The sequence below is a fragment of the Trichoderma gamsii genome, assembly GCF_001481775.2.
Source record: "Trichoderma gamsii strain T6085 chromosome Unknown Scaffold_17.2, whole genome shotgun sequence".
In the NCBI taxonomy this organism is placed as follows: domain Eukaryota; kingdom Fungi; phylum Ascomycota; class Sordariomycetes; order Hypocreales; family Hypocreaceae; genus Trichoderma; species Trichoderma gamsii.
The window spans coordinates 467395-490562 of NW_020171354.1; the positions used below are offsets into that span (position 1 = coordinate 467395).

The 23168-nt window shown below is 52.4% G+C and overlaps 4 protein-coding genes across 4 annotated transcripts; 2 read left to right on the forward strand and 2 right to left on the reverse strand.

Moving 5' to 3' along the window:
• Window positions 1-2709: 2709 nt before the first annotated feature.
• TGAM01_v205550 (hypothetical protein) lies at window positions 2710-7135 on the forward strand (the record flags this gene model as incomplete). Its single annotated transcript, XM_018802870.1, has 4 exons — window positions 2710-2730; window positions 3034-3271; window positions 3387-3526; window positions 3740-7135. 4 exons carry the CDS (start codon window positions 2710-2712, stop codon window positions 7133-7135), a joined length of 3795 nt encoding a protein of 1264 aa, XP_018663987.1.
• Window positions 7136-8823: 1688 nt separating this feature from the next.
• Window positions 8824-16567, reverse strand: TGAM01_v205551 (hypothetical protein; the record flags this gene model as incomplete). Its single annotated transcript, XM_018802871.1, has 4 exons — window positions 8824-15671; window positions 15721-15808; window positions 15867-16416; window positions 16521-16567. The coding sequence occupies 4 exons, from the start codon at window positions 16565-16567 to the stop codon at window positions 8824-8826; spliced, it is 7533 nt and encodes a 2510-aa protein (XP_018663988.1).
• A 2982-nt stretch (window positions 16568-19549) lies between these two features.
• Window positions 19550-20344, forward strand: TGAM01_v205553 (hypothetical protein; the record flags this gene model as incomplete). The annotated part of the gene is made up of 1 exon (XM_018802872.1): window positions 19550-20344. The coding sequence occupies one exon, from the start codon at window positions 19550-19552 to the stop codon at window positions 20342-20344; it is 795 nt and encodes a 264-aa protein (XP_018663989.1).
• A 166-nt stretch (window positions 20345-20510) lies between these two features.
• On the reverse strand, window positions 20511-22398 carry TGAM01_v205552 (hypothetical protein; the record flags this gene model as incomplete). Its single annotated transcript, XM_018802873.1, has 3 exons — window positions 20511-20921; window positions 20986-21289; window positions 21362-22398. 3 exons carry the CDS (start codon window positions 22396-22398, stop codon window positions 20511-20513), a joined length of 1752 nt encoding a protein of 583 aa, XP_018663990.1.
• Window positions 22399-23168: the final 770 nt, after the last annotated feature.

Genomic DNA, 23168 nt, shown 5'->3' on the forward strand with positions numbered 1-23168 from the left:
CAGGCGTGGCGTCAAGTTTTTCTGCTCTTGTGCGAGAGAATCTTCCATGGTAGCTTCACAAGGCAAAGAGGAGGCGGGGAGTTGTCATGTCTCATTGTGTGATAAATCAATCACTTGAGACTCCATCTTAGCAGCATTCGGGCTTCCACACTAGTGCTAAGAATAGCCGGCCAAGGCCATCGGAAGAGATCGAAAACTCGAAGGATGATGCAAACGACTTTGCACGTAGCAGTCGCTAGTTAAATCAATGCTGTTTCAGGTCCTCGGAGGGGCAAGCTAGCATCTCATGCCGGCAGGCAATTGGTCCAATTCATTGGCTGGTTGAAGAAGCAGCTCGACAGCCATCACAGACTACACGCAATTGGCTGTCAAGCAGCTGGATATTTATCCAATCTGGGCATGAATCCTGCTGCTCCGTCCCGTCTATTCTCTGTTCGCCTCCACACTGGTTGGGCCGCTTGCGTTGCGCCAGATTGATCGTAGATTCAGGTGGAATCTCAGAGCGAGTCAAGTCTTCGAGGCTGTAGTTGGCTGGATCGTGACTGAGTCTAGAGGAAGAGCGAGCGGCCAATCGCTCCAAATATTGACTCAGCCCGGGATCGGCATGATCACCGCGACAATAGCCACGTCAGTGGGACGGGTTTGTCCGCCATTTTGGATATACTTTTTCGCATTGGACGCTATCCAGAAATGAGCTGATTGTCTCGAGCTGACGTTTGGAACGAGTCCGAGCTGAGCTAGCAGCCAAGGTGCCAGCTGAAGGTTGTGCAGGCGCCGGTCCAGCGGTTAGCACACAATCGCGATCCATTTATTGCAGGATAGCGCTCGTTGGCGCCGAGAAAATGCATGGGATGGGTGGAATGCGCCCAATAGCGGCAGCGAGGACGCGAAAACAAGACAAGCAAAGATGAAGGAATAGAGAGTCCCGAGCCTCTGGGCCTCGCTATTGGCCAATGGCCATATTGGATGGATTGAGCAACGCAGGGGATGCCCTGTGCCGCCATGACGGCTGAATGCACTGATTCCAACGTATCTATGTCGTAAGGCACGAGCAGTTAGTTCCAGAGCTCGGATGAGATACTGCTCTTTACTTTTCAATTCCTCGGTCTCCATTCGTAGCCAATCGTCCGGGACATACACACGCATACCAGGGCGGTGGGACGCAAGGCCAACGTCAGAGGGAGGAAATTTGGCACAGACAAGACGAAAAAGTTTGGGTCATGCACCGGGCCTTTGGCAATCTGGAAGAACAAAGAAGTGAGACTAAAAATACTGCTATACCTGTTCGTGCGGCACACAGACATGCCTCTCGAACATGTGGTCGCGGCTCGGTTGGCGAGGGCGCCAGGCACGAAGCGACTTGTCTCACAGATCTGTCGAGTTGGGTGATGCCATCCACAGGATGCAAGATTTCGAGATCCAGCGGGCACAAGGGGAAACGTTGGTGAGACAGCAGCGCTCTGTGCTCGTCGTGACTGGTGCCACGTTCAACTTGTGAAGAGGGCGGCTGTGCTTCGTATCATGTAGGGCTAGTGGTGTTTTCCGAGCACTTGATGCTGATCGTACCTGAGTCGCAAGATCAACTATACACCACTAGAGATTGGAGCAAAAGTCAAAAACATGCAAGCGACCGGACTCGTGACGGATTTATACGCAAGTCAAAGGCACCATGACACCCTTTTGTTCCCGTTGGCCTCGAGCTTCGTGTCGTAGTTGTTGTCGTTGATTTCAGGATGGGTGACACGGCGTCGTCGAGGGCAGGGGGGGGTTTGACTTTGACTAAACGCGTGATTGAACACTTGTAGGTTGTGCTGCTCTTTTTGGCCGTCGCCGTCTTACTGCGAGCTGCTGAAATTGATGCTTACACCAGCACCAGCGGCAGCAGCAGGCCTAAAGCGGACGAAGAGCACGTCCTAGTGCAGGCATAGAGTTTGGCCGTGCAGGACTTTTGCGGCCCAAGCAGAAATGATATCAAACCTTGTGGTTCGGATGTGCGATGCTACCGCGGACTATTGGCAAATGTGTAGCGCTTGTAGATCCAAGACCGCTCAGTTTGAAGCCCAGAAGCAAACACCAGAGCGAGAACACAAGACCCAGTGTTGGCCGTGGTGGGTTTGAGGTGGACTGCGATAGAGCCGGGCGATAGGCATGGAACAGGCACAAGAGAAATAAAGCTCCGTATATCCATGGCCAGGCGCATTAGACCCGCCCCCACAGCCGGGATGCGACATTCTTGTGCTTGATGTGCCGGTGCCCAAGACGAGCCGGCCACAGCGACAGACCCGCACGTAAACAAAACATGCGTGGCTGTTGTTGTTGTTGATGTTGGTCCATGTTGTCGACTGGTAGCAGAGGACCTGTTGCAAGGCATTGGCAGCAATTGAGCGCTTAAATTTTTTTTTTTTCGACGTTGCAGCACGATAGCACATCAATGTGTTCAATTGCAAACGCAGCTGCCCCTGGAAGTCAACAAACAGCCTTCGTGCCTCCTAATCCGTCTGCTCGGTGTAGCCCGAAGTGGCTTCGCTGCCGTTTTGGGGTATAACAGTAGTAATTAACTTCGTAATTGACTTGAGCATCAGCATTAGCAACAGACGGGATGGCGTAAGACTTTGTGCAGTCGAAAACGGAGCACGCACCAGAATAGAGTAGCGGTGCCACGCCTGGCGGGCACAAACAAGCATCGAAGCTCTGACAAGCGCCGCCGTCATGTCATTCCTGCAGTCTCTGGTAAGGGCCCCCCCGTACAAAACGGGAGACCTTCCAGTGCCACCACCAGCCCGTTTCAGCGGGGGGTTCCAGCTGGCGTGTTTCGGCCCAGGCCCCAGCTCCGTGCTCCCTACAGCTCCAGGGCCCGGAGGCGCCCATCAGCAGGCTCCGCCCACTAATGATCCATGACGGCGCCGCTAAAATTGGCCCTCTCCAGTGGCCCAGGCAATGGTGCGGGTGCCGGAATGCGGTATGTGGCAGGCCTGGTGCTGTTTACACTTTGGAGCTGTGTCACCCGCTGTGCGCTGCGCTGCTCACCTGCAGCTCTGCGGCTCTGGCCTCGAGAAGCAGAAGCAGGGACCATACGCAGGAAATAGCTTCCTCATTTCCTGTCCCCTTCGTCTCGTTTTCGAGATCTTCTCATTTCGTTTTCTGCCACTCCCCTTCTCCCTTCTCACCTCCCTCTCCCTCCTGCTCGCACCGGATATCTACCCTCTCGAGCCCCCCCCTGGGCTGTGGGCTCTGCGTCCCAAGCAAATCAGGTCGCCTTTTTCTCTCTTGCGTTTTGCCTGCAGCGCGTCTCGCCGTTGCATTCCAGCCACAGCGAACGTTTCATACGGCCCAAAACAGACGACCTTTCGCTCCACCCCGGGTGAGAGACTCTCTCTCTTCAACAGCGCCCGCGCCGCTGTCCATTGAATTCGACGATGCTCCTGCTGCCCAGCTCTGCTCAGCTCTGCCGGCTCGTCTGTTCAACTCGAGCGCAGCGCTCGCAGTGGTCGCTCCGCCGCCAGTAACCATGCAGACGGTTCCCAGTGTAAGTTTGTTGACCTTTCCAGACGGCACTCGCCACACCAGAGCCCAACCATGATGCGGACGTCCAACCAGGCAGCCACTGCACAACCCAATGCTGCAATGGGGGGAATTGGGGGACATGGACATGTTTGGCCTGGACAAACGCAGCAGCATCACCAGAACCGTTACTTTTCACAGCCTTGGATCTTCGTCTAACCGTGTGTCTATTCTGTAGCTTATTGGGACCGGCACTGCCATTGCTGCAGCGGCCAACGGCTTGGTGTTTGGCCAGCCCGAAGAGCCTCCTGCCCCTAACAAGAAGCGACTCAGCCAGCTCCGCAAGGAAATCTCATTCGACCGCGATCTGCCAGTTACGGCCCCCTCGGCCGTCTCGTCTCCTCTACGATACGAAGCCAGTCTGGATGCGCCGTCAATAGAAGTCGAGTATCCGCCGCAGAGTGCCGTGGCCAGCCCAATCACAGTGTCTCGCCCTCCGTTGTCGCGCTACCAGAGGCCCTCGCATCAACCTGCCTCATCACCTAGGCCAATCCCCGAGAGACGGTCAATGTTGAGGCAGCGTGAGAGTTCAGCATCACCGACGCCAGAGGGACCTAGAGACTCCGTCTCGTCGAACGGATCTTGGATTAGAAGGCTCTCGATCCGCCGCCCTCCGTTGTCGCGCCAGGGAAGCGTCAAGTCAAAATCCAGCATTGGACCAGATTCGCCCTCGATTTCCCAGTCGTACACTTCATCAGCCCCGATTCTATCAAGGCCAAACACTGCCGCCAACCCTCTGGCGCCGAACAAGCTTGTGAAACGATCTCCGTCAGTCACATCTAGCGACGCTCCTCCTACACCCACACACACTCGACCGAAATCGCATCTATCTATCCTGCGGCGGCCAGCGACTAGCCACCAAAGATCTGCCACCCTGCATCATTTCCGCCAGAGCACCGATTTGAGTCTGCCCTCACCGGCGTTTTCTTTTGATCAATCACCAAAGAAGCAAGAAAGCCTCCTAACAGCGGCGCTTTCTGCGCAATCTCGAGGAAGTCGGAGGACGAGGTGGATATCTTTTTTCCATTCGCGCACAAGCAACATAGGCGGCGGTGCTTTTTCAGGCCGCCTGGGAGAGGGTGCCCCCCGTGGTCGCACCGTCTCAAAGCGCATCTCCCCCGGCGGCTATGATCACCAACAGGTACATCTTGTTACGCCTAGGATGGTGTCGCCTGCCTCAGCGCCTCTAATTGCGCCATCCCCCGCGGATCGACGAGATGAAATTCGCCAAGCCCGAACTGAGACAGGCGTTCACGTGGACGATCGATCGACTTCCCCCGAGAATGCGACTGAAAGAAAAGCGATGCGGCCTCATTCAATGCCATTCCCTCCCGTGGCCAACTGGCTCTCCAGGACATCGGGAAGCCTTCGACAGCCAAAGCGGGAGACTGAAGCGGATGGTGTGAACGACCGGCGGCACGTGTCAGCCCCAAGCGATAGTGGCGCCCAAACCGCCGTGGAGCACGACTTGAAAGCGCCGGCGCAATCACCAATCCCACCCAGTCCTCTAGGACGGCAGGGGCCGACGCTGGATTCAGCAGCCAACTCTCAGCTAACAATGCATAAAAGAAGCCATTCCTCCCCACTTCTCCCCGCCCCTCGTAAATCGAATTTTCAAATCGACGGGCCACGCCTGGGATCGCCTAGCGGGGCGGCCTCTCATTCAGCACGGCAGCACCAGCCCTCCGGGAGCTCGACCAGCTCCGCTGCCATGTCGCAACTCAGAGCCTCTCCCTTACATGAAAGCTTCTCTGCGACTGAGGCCTTTGAAGGCGACGCCCGCGGCTTCATATCGGCCGATGAGGACGACGCCGACTATAAGAGTGACACTGTGTTCGACTCGCTGCGCACTGCAGCTTCCAGTCGCACAAGGGCTGTGGAGACGCCCTTGGATTCTATTTATGACGACTCCCCCCCGAGCACCGCAGGAAATAATGGTAAGACCAAGCGCCTCTCGATACAGGAGATATTGGGCCATAACTGGGGCGGTGACACAAATATTATGGAAGAAGACGAAAGTACGATGATGCCCATCGGGGAAACTAGCGGAACCCGACTGAGGTACTCCAGCCGCCACATTCTTACTCTGCCTCGCATCAGCTCAGAGTCGTCGCAAAATGGTGTTTCGATTTACACAAAAGAGTTTGGTCGCATTTCATTAGACGACGATTTTGACGAGGACTGGGACGTTGATGACGACGCGCACTTTAATCCCTTGTCTCCTCCCTCCAAAGGCAGCTCAATGAATTCTCGCGTCATTAATCCAAATGTCAGGGTTGCGCTGGCAAATATGAGCCTGGACCAAACGTCTGACATGGATTCAGATGATCGGCCACTGAATAACTTGTTTGACTGGAGCGAAACTTCTTTCCATGAAAAGAGCAGTTCAGAGGGTGTTCGGCTGCGACCAAAGACATCTTACGAAAAGCAGGAGCTTGATGCTAGGGGCGGACGCCCTGTCATTCGTGGCCCTATACCTACGCATATTCGGAGCCAAAGTGTCCCTCTTTCGCACGCCTTGGATGAGGGCAAGTCATCTACTGGTGCCAAATATGGTACCTGGGGACTAAGCTCGAAGACAGTGAGCGAGGATTGGGATGAAGACTTTGAGTTTGGTGGCAGTGCCAGTGGCTTTGGTGATAAAGCCGACAACAATCTGTTCTCGGTGCCTGAATCTATCCAGGCGTCGCAGCCCAGTGTGAAGGCGCATTCAGGGCAGATCCGTGAACTGTCTTTGCTCGTCAACGACCTCAAGCGACTATGCCGCCACGGGCGCGATATGGACATGCTCGATGGCCCACAGAAGACTTTGTGGAAAGAGGCTGAGGGTGTCATTGCCCTGGCTTCGCCCGACGAAGAGGATTCTATAGATGAGGAGAATGATGCCAACTTTTTGGATGCCATGGAGGAATTCGATAACAATGACGGGTTTTCCGAAGAAGACTTTGACGATGTTTCTTTCAGCAAGCTAGACATGGCTTTCGATATCAAGGAGCCCATGTCAAAGACGGCTGTAGTGCGTGAGCGCCATTCTCCGAAACGACGATCTGTTTTCTCTCCCGACGACGACATCTTTGGTGGCAATTGGCCGTTGGTCGATGATAGCCCGCCATCCAATCAGTCCAGTCGCTCTCGAACGCCCGAGTTGCGTGCTGATAGGCAAGAAGAAGCAGCCAAAGGTGCTCGCTCAGTGATGGAGGCAATGAGTCGTTCCATCCCCGACCAGGATCCCCCGTCTCGTCCAGACAACAAGATGACTTTCGACACGAACAGCTTAAGAGTGTTGGTGAAGAGAGCTGGAGAGCTTCGAGATTCCTTGTCGGACGTCATCCGCCGGGCTGAGCAAATAACGCAGAGCCCTACGGTTACTCCAAGGCGCGAACGTCAAACCGATTCTAGTCCAGCTTTCACACGCATGTTTGACGATCCAGGATCGAGTCAGTCCCGTCGAACCATTCGGCACCGTGGCAATCTGTCTACCTTGCTTGATTCGCCATCGCCAAAAAGCTCAACATCATCATCTGCTTCTTCTTCGCCAATGACTAGACGCTTACAAACTATGATTGCTAGCTAGTGCATCGCCACTCTGGCGTGGATTTACAACGGCCCACGCTTTCAGGTCCATCACTCTCCCATCGTACAGGTTCATGGGAAACTCTGTACAGAAATAATGATCTTGTGTGTTTTTATTCTGTTTGCATAGCGACGGTTTCGGGTTTACACATTTATTCGATTAATACTCCCATGATAATGCTCCAGCACATTTATCATATTTCGACGACTCTCTCCCAGCTTAGATCAGCATGATCAGCACGATCAGCACGATCAGCGATGCCTTTCTACCAAAAACCATTTGACTTGCTGTACAATTCAGCTTCTTGCTGTGGAACTATCAGCACTTATAAGGCAGTCCAATTGCATTTGCTCGCGCTTTTCCATCGGTAACGCGGATATCCGATTCTACGAATTTATATGAGCCGGAATTACACGAAAATTCATCGCGTACAAAATAGTCCCAATGAGGACGCTTTTGACATATTGCCCACCTGTTCCTAGAACAGCAAGTAGGGTTATACAACGGCTTCACGGCCGTTAAGGGGATGTGGTGTTGTTTTTCCTTTGTCTTTCATGAACTTTTAGTATGAAGTGTCGGTGACGTCCTATTCGACAAACCGACTTGCTACGAAAAGAAAAATGAACTTTTTGGGTATAGAGAGAGGAGGGACTTGCCTCCTTTCTCTTCCACCCACCTAAAAAAAATCCTAATGACTCTAACGAGCTCCGATACAAACAGGAGAGAGCAAGCCGATACTGAAGCTCTTTCCCATCATGAGAAGAGGATACTATCTGCATCATAGTTGCTCGCGAGACAACGATATGTATACCTCAACGTCAACTTATAACTTATAAAAAAGAAAACACCAAAAAAAAAAGGTCCAAGGAGCTCTGAGGGATAAAAAACAGAAAAACAGGGACGGACGGACATCGGATCGGAATTACACAGGATATACACAGTGGTCGGCAAACGAAGCATTGGTGTGGTGTTTGAATCTTTGCAAAAGCGTCGGCGCAATTTTGACAAAACTTTGCGCATTTGGTGATGCTTTTCTTATCTTTACTTTTCCCCTTCTCAACCCTTGTTTCCCTCCCTCAATTACTTTTTAGCTTACTGAGACGCATGGATAGAGAGCTCTGAATGGCCATGACATGAACAATGACTTGATACATGAAGGTTTTTTGTTTCTTTGGTGTCTCGTTCAATTGCGTGAAAGCTTTGGTGATGCGAGTGAATTGTACATGTTTGTTTGATGTGTTGGTGACTTCTAGTATATACTTTTCTTCTTCATTTTCTTTACTGGAATTGGGACTGGATACTGATAGATGCTGATACCTGTTATATTGACTTGCTTTCTAAATATATACTCTCGACTAAATACTCTTCCATATTATCAACATCCTTCCTTTATACCTCCAACAACCATCCATCGCCAACGAATAAAAAAGAAAAATATTTCCACTTTCCAATACACCAAACTCGATTATCTAATCATAAGGGTATATCTCCCCTCTTCATCACAAAACATAAACATACTCTTTCTTTCACACCATCTACAACACAGCAGTACCTATATCCCCTCCTATTCATTGTCACACACATCATAAAAAGAAAAGAATCCTTTACTCCTGTCATCTCGATTGATAGCACCGCATTAGGAATGACTCCAGATTTCCATACCCCTGCTCCCTTGTACTTCCCAAATCTCACAATCTTATTTGCTCGGCACCCCTCCACAAACCCTGTCCGGGCCTGAAACTAGTGGAGACTGCAATATCCGTCTTCCTGCCAGCGGTTCGTCGTGGACTGGGGAGGAGGATGCTGAATGAGGGCGGGAGCTGCACGTCAGCGCGGCTGCGGCGGGGGGGCTGCCACATGGAAGGAGAAGCCTTTTCGGACGCTGAAGCGGGTTTAGTCCAGAGGAAGGCGGCTGGCTGAGGCTCCATGCTGGGCAGAGAGATTGATGACGCTTTGCTGCTGCTGCGGCTTAGCGTTCTGCGGCTGGAAGGTAGGGCCGAGATGCTCTTTGATCGCCCGAAGCCCTTGCGTGATGAAGAGGTGGTGGGGGTGGTGGAAGGGTATTCGGAGATGAGGGCCATGACGGACGGATCGAAGATTGGACGGCTCTTGACCGACTGGGAACGGTTCAGCCTGGTGGCATTCTTCGATGACGATGATGGGAGAGCCCATTGGTTGAGGCTGGAATCATCTCTCTTCACGTCCTGGGAGATTCTCTTGAATGCGGAATTCCACTGCTCTTGCGTCATGAAGACGGGCACGGATTTACGAACACTGGTCGTGCGTTTCTCTGAAGAAACGGAGCTTTCAGCTACAACAGAGGTGGGCGTAGCAGTAACAGGTGAGCTAGTTACCGTCACGGCACGAACAACGTTTTGTGTGACTGGGCGCTTAGTCTCAGCTGGGCACCAGAGGTAACCGGCCGCAGCCTCCGTTTTAGACGCGAGAGACCAGAGAGCCTGGCTTTCGATTGAAGCAGTCTCCGAGACGAAAACTCGGCGAGAGGTAGACGTGGCGCTGGTCAAGGGCGAGATGTACGAGTTCCAGATCTCAGAGATTGGCTGGGGCAGGCCGACGGACGGCTTTGCGGTGGACAGGTGAGTCCATAGTGATGAACCAATCTGCTTTGCCTTGGCAGAAGTGCGAGAAGACTCAACGTTCACGGGCTTTGACTTTGGCTGCCAGACCCCAGTTGAAGGAACTTTGGTGCTTGGGGTGGGAGTCCAGAGAGATGTGCTTGTAATGGTAGCCACAGTCTTGTCGACATGCGCAACTCGCTGACGGCGACCTGCAGGGACAGGGTAAGCGGCCCAGATTTCTGGCTGAGGCAGGCCGAAGGAAGCTGCCTTGGCGGGTGATGAAGACCATAGTAAGTCCTTCACCACTGCCAAAGCAGGCTTAACAAGAGATGACTCGGTTGCCACCTTTACTGACTTGGCCTTCCACACTCCGCCAGAGGGTGTCTCGACGCTTGGAGTAGGCGCCCACAAAGACGTGCTTGTAATCATGGCGGGCCGGGGCAAGTAGGCTTTACGGTATTCGCGTGCCGGGAGAAGGAGATATGCGTCCCAAATCTCGGCGTCTGGCTGTGACAGCCCGACAGAGTGTGTCTTTTTGGGAGATGAAGACCACAGAGCCTTTGCCATCGTAGAGGACTTAGCATGCGATGGCTTTGCAACCAGTGATTTTGGTGCCCAAACGCCCCCAGAGTGAGGAAGAGCAGCTGGCAGAGATCGCCACAATGACGTGCTTGTGATCATACCGGGTCTGGGTAAGTAGGCCTTGCGATAGTCGCGTGCTGGGAGAAGAAGGTACATGTTCCAGACCTTTGTGTCTGGCTGTGGCAGCCCGACGGAGTGAGCCAATTCAGGAGATGAAGACCACAGAGTCTTTGCTACCTTAGAAGTCTCAGCATGCGATGGCTTCGTAACCAGTGACTTTGGTGCCCAAACGCCTCCTGAGTAGGGAATAACAGCTGGCAGAGGACGCCACAAAGATGTGCTTGTGATGGTTTCAGACTCGGACACGTTGATCGCCCGGTGAGTAGAGCGGCTCGGCATGGCAATGTAAGCGTTCCAAACCTTCGCATCCGGCTGGGGAAGACCAACGCCGGCATCTTTAGGCACAGCCGGTGCCCAGAGTAGGGTGGTCATCTTCAAGCTCCACAGGTTTGCACTAGAGAACATCTCAATGGTTCTTGAGGGTTCAACGGACCACATTGAAGAGCTCTGAATGGTAGCCTGTTGCTGCTGCTGGGCTTGAGGGGCACGGAGAGTTACACGGCTATCAGTAGAGATATATGCATTCCAAGCCTGGATATCTGGCTGAGGAAGGCTCCATGGGTTACCGCGAGGAGCAGAATTCGGCGACCATAGCGAGGAAGCAACGGAAGATACCTCAGGGCTAATGATGGTCTCCTCCTTCTTAGGAGCCGGACTCCATACACCCTGTGATACGCTGGACTTTGAAACTGAGCTCAGCTTCCACAGGGAGGTTGTCTCAATTACTGCAGGAGGAAGCATCCGTGCTGCCTTGGGAGCAAGACGTGCGGCCATAGGGATATACGACTTCCAGACACTTGGCTCTGGCTGTGGCAGTCCTACGGAGGCACGAGTGCGAGAGGAAAGAGACCACAATGAAGCAGCAGCGGCAATGATCAGTACTTCAGTCTCAATCTCTTCCATCGGACTCCATACGCCGTTTGACGCGCTGCGCTTGACAGCTGGGCTCTGCTTCCACAGAGATGTAGTCTCAATTGTTGCGGGGGGAAGCATCCGTGCCGCCTTGGGGGAAGAGCGCGTCAAAGGTGAAATGTAAAGATTCCATACGCTGAGTTCCGGCTGTGGAAGTCCCACAGTCGCAACACGAGCGCGAGAGAGCGGCGTCCATACTGAAGCGGTTGTGGTGGCAGCAGCAGTCTGCTGTTCAGCCTCAACTTCAATCACAGGAGTCCATACACCAGTCGAGGCACTGGGCCCCACGGTTCTCTTGAGAGACCACAGTGATGTTGATATAATCACTGCAGGCTGTGGCAGCTGAGTAGTCTTGCGGGGGACGCGGGCTGGTTCTGGGATATACGCGGTCCAGAGGCTATCAACTGGCTGAGGCAGGCCCAAATTGGAGATCTTAGTAGCGTTGGATGGCGACCACACCAGGTTGACGATCTTCCAGGCAGGCTTAGTAGCCTTGGTCTCAGGAGCACGCCAGACTCCAGATGTGTACATCGAGGCATCAGTCGCGGTAGCTGTCCACAGAGAAACACTAGACAGCTGAGTAGGCTCATCAACCACCCGACGAACAGTACGGGCTTGTCTGGGAGCAACGGCAAAGTACGATTGCCATTCCCCCTCACTAGGCTGAGGCAAACCCAAACCCATCCGAGAGTCCTTCAGATCGGCTGTCCAGAGAGTAGGGACTTGTAAAGAAATGTCAGAAGAGCTTTCAGATGATGCTAGCGTAACTGGGATGAAATCATATACTTCTTCCTTTACACTCTCGGCAATATCTCGAACCGGTGATGAAGCAGGGGACAGCTCATCCTCAGCAGGCGCATGATCCTCCCAGTCCTCCTCGCCAACCATGAAGAGGTCATCTCGGGAGGTGTCCAGGTCGCTCTCCAGCAAGCTGGCAATCTCCCAAAGAGTAGCCTCGTCAAAGCCATCGTCATACTCCTCGTTCTCGTAATCGTCCAGCCCATTCTCGAATTCGTCATCATCAAGGAAAGTCTGAGGGGCCGAGGGGAGTTGCTTCTCTTGGATCGAGTTCATAGGGGCACGGCCGCTGGTCATGGTGCCGGAAATGCCAACCATGCGGGGAGGGATTCTGGCCAAGTCTGACTTTTCGCCCCATGGGAACTGGAAGATGCCAAGGTTTCCAGATTTTCCGACAAGCGGCTCTGGGTTCTCGACGATATCTGGGAGCGTAGAGATGCGCTTGCTCTGGCGGGGAGGTCGTCGAATGACTTGTCGCGGTCGTGGCGCGGGCGCGGGCACGGGCACGGGCACGGGTGCAGATAGGGGTGAGGGCTCTTCCAGGTCTGCCAAGCTGAACTTGATAGTCTCAGCCTCAGCAATTGCAACATTGGCGACTTTGATCTCCTCGGACTGGGCAGCAATAGGGGCAGGATGGGCCTTGGGAGTCATCAATGAGACATCCTCAAATTCAACAGGAGGCTTGCTTTGGACGTCTTCAGACGGGCTCAAAACGTCATCCAAAGCCAAAAAGCTTGTGGCTCTTGGCATTAATGCCGTAGATCCGTCTTTAGCTGCGCCGAGGCCTTCCACCATGCTATCATTGTCGCTCTCCGCGCCTGACTCGTCAGTATCTGGAGGAGTAGGGCTACCAATCTGCGACATTGTTCGGGTGTTCACGGAGAGCAGGTTCATTTTACCTGAAGCTGATAGAGATCGGCGGCTGAGCTTCTCATCTCCAGATTCGAGTGTCTCCTCCTTGGACAGCTCGGAAGAAGTTGACAGGCGGTTCTCAGCATGGTCTTTGAGTGCTACGAGCAAATCACCGGCGCTTGCGTTGAGCTTAGTGATGGGCATGATCTCAAACTTGCTGATATCAACACTGCTGCGTAGTGAGTTGATCTCTGACGCGGTGACAGTGGTAGAAGGCGAGCCCTGGGAGTAGTCGACCCTGAGCATCTGCCATTGGTCCTCTTGCGCACCCATTTCAGACTCCAGATTGGCCAAGATAGCCTGTCGCTGCTTCTCGCTAATCGTAGCACGGGCATCTCCATTCTCAAGATCAAGCTGCTTGAGTTGCTCGTGGATCTTGTCGAGAGCTTCCTGGGCTGGCTCTTCAGGCGATGGCTCGGCTTCGATAACGACGGTGACGTTGGCTGGCCTGTACAAGGCCAGGGGCTTAGGCACCAAGAGCTTGCGCGACCTCCTGTTCTTCAGCTGAGAAGAGAATGAAGGCAGCTCCTCGCCAACACGGTGGTGCCATGACGGCAATTGGTCGACAGTCAGCTGAACGCTCTCCATTGATCTGGGCGATTCGGGCGTGGGGATATCAATAATAAAAGGAACATCCTCTGCTTCACTCTTCTCTTGAGCAACAGTCCGTTTCTCGCCTGGCATATTCTTGGGTGGCACCGGGGCCATCCTCAGCATCAGAGATAGCTCAGAGTCAACGCTCTCATGACGTGTAAAACGCTCACTGAAAGCATTGAGCACCGTCGAGACTCTAGCAGCTTTGGGGTCTGAAGAAAAGGCGACTGTGGAGTTGCGGCCAATGGTCTCCTCATAAGACGACTGAGTGTTTACCGACAACCGACTCTGGTAAGGCGATTGTGGCTCTTGAGCAGTCAACGCAGTGTCCACGCTGAACTTTGAAACACAAAGCGCACGTGTCTTCTTGTCTGTGCTAGGCACCCGAGTCAATCCCTCATTTGGCACAACTGTCCATACGTTTGTAGTCGTCTCCTCGGTAAATGGATCCTGAGACACTTTCGACTGTTGGGCCTGGTACTCTACAGGAACAACTGGCATATCAGGAACAAACGACGTTCTTCGAACAGTCTTGACTCTGGTGAGGGATCCAGGCGAAGTTGCTCCGTAAGTACTCTGCGATAGGCTCTTCACACTCACGGGAGAGATCAAAGGCATGTTTGGTGTTGGGAGGAGCGCAAGGTCATCTTGAGCAGAGTCGATGGAGACTCCCAAGAGTTCGGAAGCTGACGCCGTAGATTTGCGTGGAATCGGCCTCGGTCGGTGAATTATTGATTTTCGACCTGGAGATTCGCTCTCTTCCTCTGCTTCCATATTTGCGGCAGCCAAGATAGGGACGGTATCCTCCTCGCTATTCATGAACATAATCTGTCGCTCATGCATGGTGCCTCGTTCCCCGCCGAATACCCTAGTTGCTCTGGCCCTTGGATTGTTCGGCAGTCCTACAGTTGCCCTTCGCTGGAGAGGGGTCTTCGTATCCGGCTTCTCTTCTTCCGCCGGCACTGAAGGGGGACGTTGTCTAGATGGCCGGATATTGTTCTTAACGGAGTTGCTTCGAGGCAACGATGCTGTTCGAGCATCCACCCAAAACTGATCAACAGAAGCTGGAGGTGCTGCAGGTACTGGGGGAGGCGGCGGCGGTCGAGGGGCCGCAACCTTTGCAGACTTTGGACCCTCGGGACTAAACATCATTGTCGACGCAATTCGTGCTGTCATAGGATCCATAGTGCTGACACTAAAGTGAGAGACAGCAGCCGCTCCGGACATGGCTCTATGCTCCTCGAGCCTTGTCTGCAATGACGGGATAGGGGGCGGCGGTGGCGCTGGCACACTTTGAAGAGGAGCTGACTTTGGCGTTCGTGCCTCCTCCTTTGGTGAGATGATTGGCGGTGATGGCGCGGAGCCGTCCCTCTGATGGCGAGGGGATCGTCTGCGAGCCGACTCTGGGCCAGGCGAGAGCTGTACAGCGGACGTCATGGCGAATGCGGGCTCGTCGACGGTAAGGAGATTTCGGCTGTTGCTCGGGGCTGCAGAATCAGGAACCTGCTTTCGTTTCGCTGCGGACAGCTTGCGCGTGACTTCTGTGGGAGATGGGGCTTTGCCAAGTCCTATGTCGACGTTTACGAAAGGATTCTGGGGCATCAATTCACGGCGTTCCTTCTCCTTCATCGCTGCGGTGGCCAGATCGATGGTCGGGATGTTGTCGAAGTTGCTGTTTTCCGCGTCCATCTGCACAATCGGCTTTGATATGACAATCTTGCCGCCCTTGTAAGCCCTATCCGTCATCTTCTTCTTGCTGTAGGCCCTGACAGGCGCAGTCTGAGCTCGCATTGGGGGGAAAAGTTCGCCCTCAACAGGAAGTCCTCCGACTCCTCGAGAAGCTTGTCCGAAAGGGGGGTGACTGATGAGAGGCAGGGCGCCATTGATTCTTTCCATTGCCGTCTGCGAAGGGAACTCTCGGGTTTCCAGGTTGCGGGTTGGCAGCTCAACCGTGGACTCGAATGATACGGTTTTCTGAATCTTCAGACCAGACGTCGATGGCGGGGGCACGAAACTCTTTGCGGTAAGGGCGACGATTCCTGCCTATGGTGAGCATTCACTTTCCAGGATACGGCCGTTGGGACATACCAATTAAGATTAATAGGCCAATAGCAGGCAGTATTGTTCGGACAGCCAAGCCAGTAGTCTTGAGTCCGAGGAAGAGGGGCGTGCTCAACTATAGCGATGTCAGCGTTTCAGCATTTCGAGCATCCTTCATCCTCAAAAGCACTCACGGCAGTCCACATGCCCAGTCCAACGGTAACGAGGATCAAGGTGTTGGTCCGAGACAGCTCCGGCCTGATAGCATCGCTCTTCTTGGCAAGGAAGGCCTTGATCCCCAGAATCATCACCATCGCGATATCAACGACCATGACAACGATGCCGATGGGGAGAATCAAGTTGGTGGCAACGCAAACGGGGTCGAATTGAGGTCGTTGCACTCCCACAAAAACGGCGCCGAGGATGAATCTGAGGAAAAGACCGCCCTGCAAGACGAGCGACAGCTTAGAGACCTTCATGCCGCCGTTGACCCCCCATAGCAAAAACTGTTCCACCGAGAAGCGAGCGAGTTGGTCGAACACAGTAGCGAATGAAATGGCGACCTGGCACGCCGAGGTGACATTGTGGGGGACGAGAGTCGCCACGAATTCGATGATTCCCCAGAGCGTCGAGGTCGCCAGGAAAAAGACGAGGGCCAGCCTCAGTTCGTCTCGGAGCAGAGGCGATCTATTGGCTTTGACAAAGAAAAAGATGGCCGCCGATGCGGCGAGAACAACGAGACCACTGCAAGGTTTTACGAATTCTACATGTTAGCCCAAAATTGTTTCCTCACTTTTATATACGCCATATATCTCCGTCCTCTTCGGTCTAAAAGCAGGGCCACGCACAAAACGAAAGTCGCGACCAAAGCCGGGGCGCTGCTGGAGCCGGCCATGGCAGCGGCACCAAGATGGTAGTTGAATTAAACGGTCGAAAAGAGAAGCGAACACCCAGTCAATGGGCTATGAAAAAGCAGCAAAAAGGGGGGAGGGAAGAAAAGAAGAGAGGAAAAAGAAGGTATCAGTACAAGAACAGAATTAAACCATAGCGAAGGTCCGTCAACTCCTCACAAACTCCAAATGTACGCGGCAAATCTCCAGCGCAGCAAGAGAAAAGCGTGAGTTGGGAAAGGAAAAAGAGAGAGAATGGAAAAAGGAAGCCAAATCGAGCCTCTCAAACGAGGGCCATCGCCAATTCTAGGGCGAACTCGTATGACCCTGGGCAGGGCACTTGGGGACCCAAAGCTGCGACACCATCAAACCACGGCACTTTCTACGGAGGTGCGCGTATAGCTCGACCGGGCCCAAGAAGCTAAATTTTACGATTGAGCTGCCAAGGCGCGCAGATGCCAGGCTTGACACACGGCAATGTCGAATCAAGCGGCCGCGCACAAGAGCGAAAACACCAGGCCTGCTCAGAAGAGGAGTCTCCGGGGTGGCGCCGTTTCACTTGAAACCTCCAACGTCGGGAGACGCGCATGGGTTTGCGAGATGATACACGAAAAGGCCTCCTGTTCTAGCACGGGCAAACGAAACAAGGCCGTTGGAGCAAAGAAAAAGTGGCTTTAGGCGAAGAGGCAAAGAGGAGGAGCGCGCAAAAAAAGGGCGTCGGATTTGCATTTCTTTCTTTTGGCCACATGCCAGCTGCTTGTTTCGATTGACGCTCTTGGTGCAGGCTCCACGATGAAGAGCTGGTGTGCGCTACGATAGATTAGCAGAGTCAAGGTGGAGACGCTCTTTTGCCGCAAGATTAGATCTCTATGCGCAGAGATCTATGGAGCAGCTTGGGATTGTCGATGAGATGAGGACGTTTAATGCGCCACTCAGGTGATAGGCCCAGGAGGTAAAATAAGAATAGGTAATGATGGGTAAAGAGAATGCCTGCATACTTCCAGGATATGCTGGAGGAAGACGAAATGATGGGCAAACCATCTCCCGGGCCGGTTACTTTAGGAGTGAGCCGGCCCGGCTAAGGCCAGGAGATGGGAAAACGAAGGAGCTGGACCCCTGTAGATGCCTGCAAATGGACGCTGCAAGCGAGGATAGAGGCAGCTACAGACAGCATTTATGCACCGCCACAAACAACAAGCAGCGGCAGCTAGTAGACGGCATGATGTTGCTTCTATAACTCGGACTCTGTTTGACTTCGGATGTCCGTGCCGGAGACTCGCAAGTTGTGGCACTAGATCGAGGCATCGAGGTTGGGGGTGGATATCGCGGCGAGGAGAAATAAAGATTAGGTACAGAGCATTAGGCTGTGGCTTCAAGCACTAACATGGTCACATGCATGATGATGATGCACGAGCATGGAGCAGATATCAAGCAGCTGCATCCTTTGTCAACACCACGAGGCCGGGCCGGTCTCTGGAAGCTATCGATATACGGGATCCGCGGGCGTGATGGAACTGCAGTTTGTAAATGCATGTATAATTCCGCGGCGGCTTACAACGGAAGTTCTCAATATGGTAAGATGGTAGGACAGAACGACGCCAAGTGCTCATGGGGGAAGTGATAACAGTTGTGGGCAAAGAAACGTTACAATGTTTTCAACTTGCAGGTTACGATAGATTGAATTGGGTCAATAGCTTGATTCCATCACTAAGAGCTCTAAACAGTAAATGAAGCCATTCTATCAGATACATGTACCCTAGAATAACTCAGACATTTGTTGATAACCAGCTTCGGCATATCAACAGTCATCACTTAACCATCAAACATTTCACTACTAGAAAGCCTTTCATCCTACTCGCAACGTCCTTGCTCAACTATCAGCATAGTCATCTACTACTCCAAACCGCAAAGACAGCTGCTCAGTCTAAGCCGATACCTAGCGCCCTAGCCTATATCGCAATTTCTTTCCAGACGACGTCGGAGTGTGGGCACAGCGCAAATCAAGTCATCCAACAGATTAGTAGCTCCAATCGGTACACATAAACGCCAATAACTCCAAAGCAGACATCTGATTAACAAATCCTCTAACTGCTCTCAGCACTGGCGCCCACCCACTCTTCGAATCCTATTAGCTAAACAATTCGACAAAAGATGCCGTAGTAGTAGTCAAAAAGTCTACATGTACGCCTCGTTTAATCTATTAACCGCCTATCGCAGGCAGCACCCAGACTTGTTCTTATACGACATCTCCGCATTGAAACTAAACTTCACGTACATGTGAGTACAACGCCATCCTGCAGCAAGCTGCTAGTGCCTCTACCTGGCTCATGCCCGCATAGAGACACAGTGTTTTCCTAGACGTAGATGTGTCGATGGAATGAATGCCTTATACTGGCGTCTCGATCCAGCACATGCAACTTTCAGCCACAGTCCCCCACCCCCAGAAACCCTTGAAAAGGGCAATTCCGCCCGATCCCATCTTAAACGTGCATGGCCAAGTCTATTCATTCCCCTTCCCACTAGCGATGCTAGCCAATTACTTGGTCCGGAAAGTAATCAAAGGGCCATACCGAGAGTTACTTGGTACCTGTCACTCACACAAAATCCAAACCGGCCCGGAGGAGGGGCGTCTATCTCTCTCGCATCCGGTTGCCGCGCTTCTCTCATATTGCCTCTTTGGGGCAATAAGCTCCATGTCGCCAATAGAGAGGAACAATTTGACGCTTGGTAATGCCCTGACTCACTGCCTATCGAGTGTCTGTTGCCTTGCGTTTTAGTAACTGCATGAAACTAAGATATAGACATGCAGCTGTCATAACTGAGCTAATCCCACCATCGTTGTCATATATAAGCCAAGAACGTTCGCAACTCCAACGACATATATCACACACTCCCATTTTCACACAACTTACACTCATCATCCCAAGCAAACCCCCCTCGCCACCAAACAAATAGTATATAAAAGTTATAATATAAAAATCGCCATCATGGGTCGCCACACTCTAGAATACCCCAAAACCAGCGACAACACCGTCCGCCGCCACAACGAGCGCGCCACCTACGCCCTCTCAACCATCCACCGCCTCATCAATGCCTCGCCCATCATCGACGTCGCCTTCAACACCCCAGACTCCCCCTTCCCCGCCGTCCTCCCCATGATCGGCCAGATGGGCTCCTTTGACCGTCCCAGCGCCGACATTGGCGACCCCCAGGACCTGTACATCCACGGCTACGTCTCCGCGCGCATGTTCAATGTCACCAAAGCCGCTACCACAGACGATCAAAAAGAAGAGGAAAAGGGCCTGCCCGTGACAATCTCCGCCTCGCACGTGGATGCCCTCATCCTCGCCACGTCGGGCTTCAACCACTCGTACAATTACCGCTCCGTCGTGCTCTTCGGCTACGCCACTCTCGTCGAGGACGAGGAGGAGAAGAAGTACGCCCTGGAGGTGATTACCAACGGCATCGTCCCGGAGCGCTGGCAGAAAACCCGCCAGCCTCCTACCAAGGCCGAGATGACGAGCACGAGCGTGCTTAAAGTGAGGATCACCTCGGGAAGCGCAAAGATCCGGGATGGCGGCGTCTTGGACGACAAGCACGATTTGCAGAATGAGGAGGCGCAGAACTCGGTGTGGACGGGTGTTTTGCCCATCTACTCCAGCGTTGGGGAGCCGATTCCCACGTCATATAACAAGGTGGAGGTCCCGTCAAACATTTCTGACTTTGTCAAGGATTATAACAAGGAGAATAAGGAGTATGCTCTTGAGGCTGCAAAGAAATAAAGACTGAGAAAAAGAGCAGGCTTAGAATGCGCTATATGCTACATCTATGATATTACATGCGAGTTTCTTCAAGATACATTTTATAAAGCGTTGATATAGAACACGAACAACAAAAAAAAGGCGGTTCGTTTTTTCCAATCAAATGACCAGACGTTCAACTTTTCCATTACCATCTCTCCCAAAAAGAAGCCGGCAGGCTTTTCCTCATAATCGCCCAGTGTCCATCCGAGTTGACCTGTTGCCCCTTGCTGACCTTGTCCGTTCCGTTCCTCAGTAAGATACCCTCTTCATCGCTGCCAATGGAAAACAAGTCCCGAGGCAACATCTCATTCAGGGGATTCAAAAAGTTTTGCCTTGAGACACTATTCAGGCAATCCTCCTTCACCACAGGACGAAATGTCAGTGCGCCTTCAGTCTTGCGGCAAAAGATCATCATATTGGTGAAGTCTATGCCTGACTCCTCAATGGCTTTTTGATCAGCGGGGTTCTCGCGAAATATGCGACAAGTTGGAAATTGCTGTAGGATAGTTCGGACAATAATTTTGGGAGTCGGTAGCATTAGATTGCCAGCATAGTTCTAGTTCCTCAGGTAAGCCATTTTCGTTGTTTAGAAGAGAAAGAATAAGAGCAACTACACTTACAATTACAATAACGCCATCGGGCTTCAGCAAGGTATACAGATTTTGGAAGAATTCCAAGGTGAACAAATTCACAGGCTCCGCACCACCCGTGAAAACATCATGGACAATGTAGTCATAAATATTCTTGGTTTCGTTGGCAGCCCGAGTAGTATACTTGACCGCGTCTTCAATAACCGCTGGACGATTCTCCTTAAGCTGGAAATGCTTCTGGGCAAATTCGTAAACTACAGGGTCAATTTCCACGACAGTAGTGTCAATTCCATGAGACACAAGCGCAGATGGCGCTGTTCCAATACCAAGACCACTAAGCAGTAATTGTCAGTGAGCCCCGAAAAAAAATGGTATAGCATAAGGAAAAATGAAGAAAAGCACTTACATGACCAGGGCCTTGGCATCAGCGTCCGCCAATGGCACCTCTCTCTCAACAAGACGCACTGCTTCCAGCGTGACAAAGACTGCGTAAACAGGTTCCACCACTTGCTCCTTGCGCCACTCTACCCAATCCCCTCCCAGCAAGCTATGATCCGCTCGCATCACTCGCATCTTGCTATTTGTGTTCTCAACCACCGAGATGTACCCAGTCACCGACTCCCGTCGATCAAGAAGCATCCAATTATCAGCCAGCATTGTGTCGTTCAAAAGTGCCGTAGCCGTCGGTGTGGACACATGAGGGTTGAACATTGCCGTGTGTATCAATGCCGGGACCGCAAGAGCTAGATACTTGGAGGGCGCAAGCAGCGTATACGAGCCAGCCAAGAGAATCTCAATGCCCACGCGCGTGTACCAAAACATGGTCCCAACATGCTTCCGGAGGTGCATCTCTGCTATATGCTCCACGAGCTTGAACGTCCCCCACGATCCGAGCCCAGGGGCAGCCTCCCCCAGAAACTTGGGCAGCAAGCTCATATCTGCACCGTCCAGACAATCCGCCACAGAAGCAGCAGACAAAATCGCCAGCGGGAACAAAGTCACAATCTCCGTAACTAGGGGCCCATATTGCGGTCCCAAAGTCTGGCTGAACCTATACAAGAAGCTTTGCACCATGGGCACATATATGGCAACCAGGGGCAGAAGCTGCGACGTCTTCACGGCGAGTATTTGCCGAAATGCCAGATTGCCCGCCCAGCCAATGAAGCACCCGGCCATGACCACTTTCGAATGCCACGTCGCTGCCGATATCGAGCCATAGACCGGCGAAAGCGCAAGCTGCGACGCATGAGAGTACACGCCCAGCAAAGTAAGCAGCGCCAGGGTCTTCACGTAAATGGCCACCTGCTCGACGACAGTGTTGCTCCACGTATTGCTCTTGGCTTTGGAAGCTAGATCTTTAAGCTCCTTCTCAAACCTCTCGGGGGTGAATCCCATTGAAGTGTCCTGGGCATCTTGTTGAGGTGCCTTTTTTGGGCGCGCCATGGTCGAACCGTTAAATGAAACAGAGCTATATAGAAGGAAAGGAGATGTGAAATGAGAATGAGAAATGCAAGTAAAATAATAAACAAAGAACAATAAACTCAAGCAAGAAAGCAACCGAGCAATACAGCTTCAAATGGCCGGCATTTGAAGAGGATAATCGAACGATAGGCTGGAGGTGTGAAACAGGGAGTTGCTACGTTTCAATTCCAATCTCAGGCAAAACATCTTGCAGACCAAGGAGGTGCTTGGCGGTATCTGTGGCGGTGCATTTCGTTTCGAGCGACTTTGTTGTGGCGCATTACGGTACGCCACACTAAGCATCGCCATCCAAAGGGAATTCGGATTGTCTGTACAAGTTTGCAGATCCAGAAACGTAAAAACAATTAAATTATACCATTTCATTATCACATGCACTGATATTACTTTTTCAATTTGTTTTTAGGGACTTTGAGAGCACATTAGCCTGAGGCAATAAGCATAAAAGTCACGTCATAGTCCATCAAGGTGAGCACGCCATATTCGCATGAGATGAAAGAAAAATTCCCATCTTAGATTGGACTACCAGCTCTCATTCTGCTTTCTTAACAATCTAACATGTCCAATTCCTTCACAACTCTTTCATTCACAAAAGCCATCCCTTCACCTCCCATTGAACGCCTTGTTAAACACGCTCGGATCCCCGCTGGCCTCCGAGCGGGTATCTCCTCTAGCGGCCTCTTGCCTCTAACACAATGCCAAAATGAACTGGGGAAGAGGAATGAAAACAATCC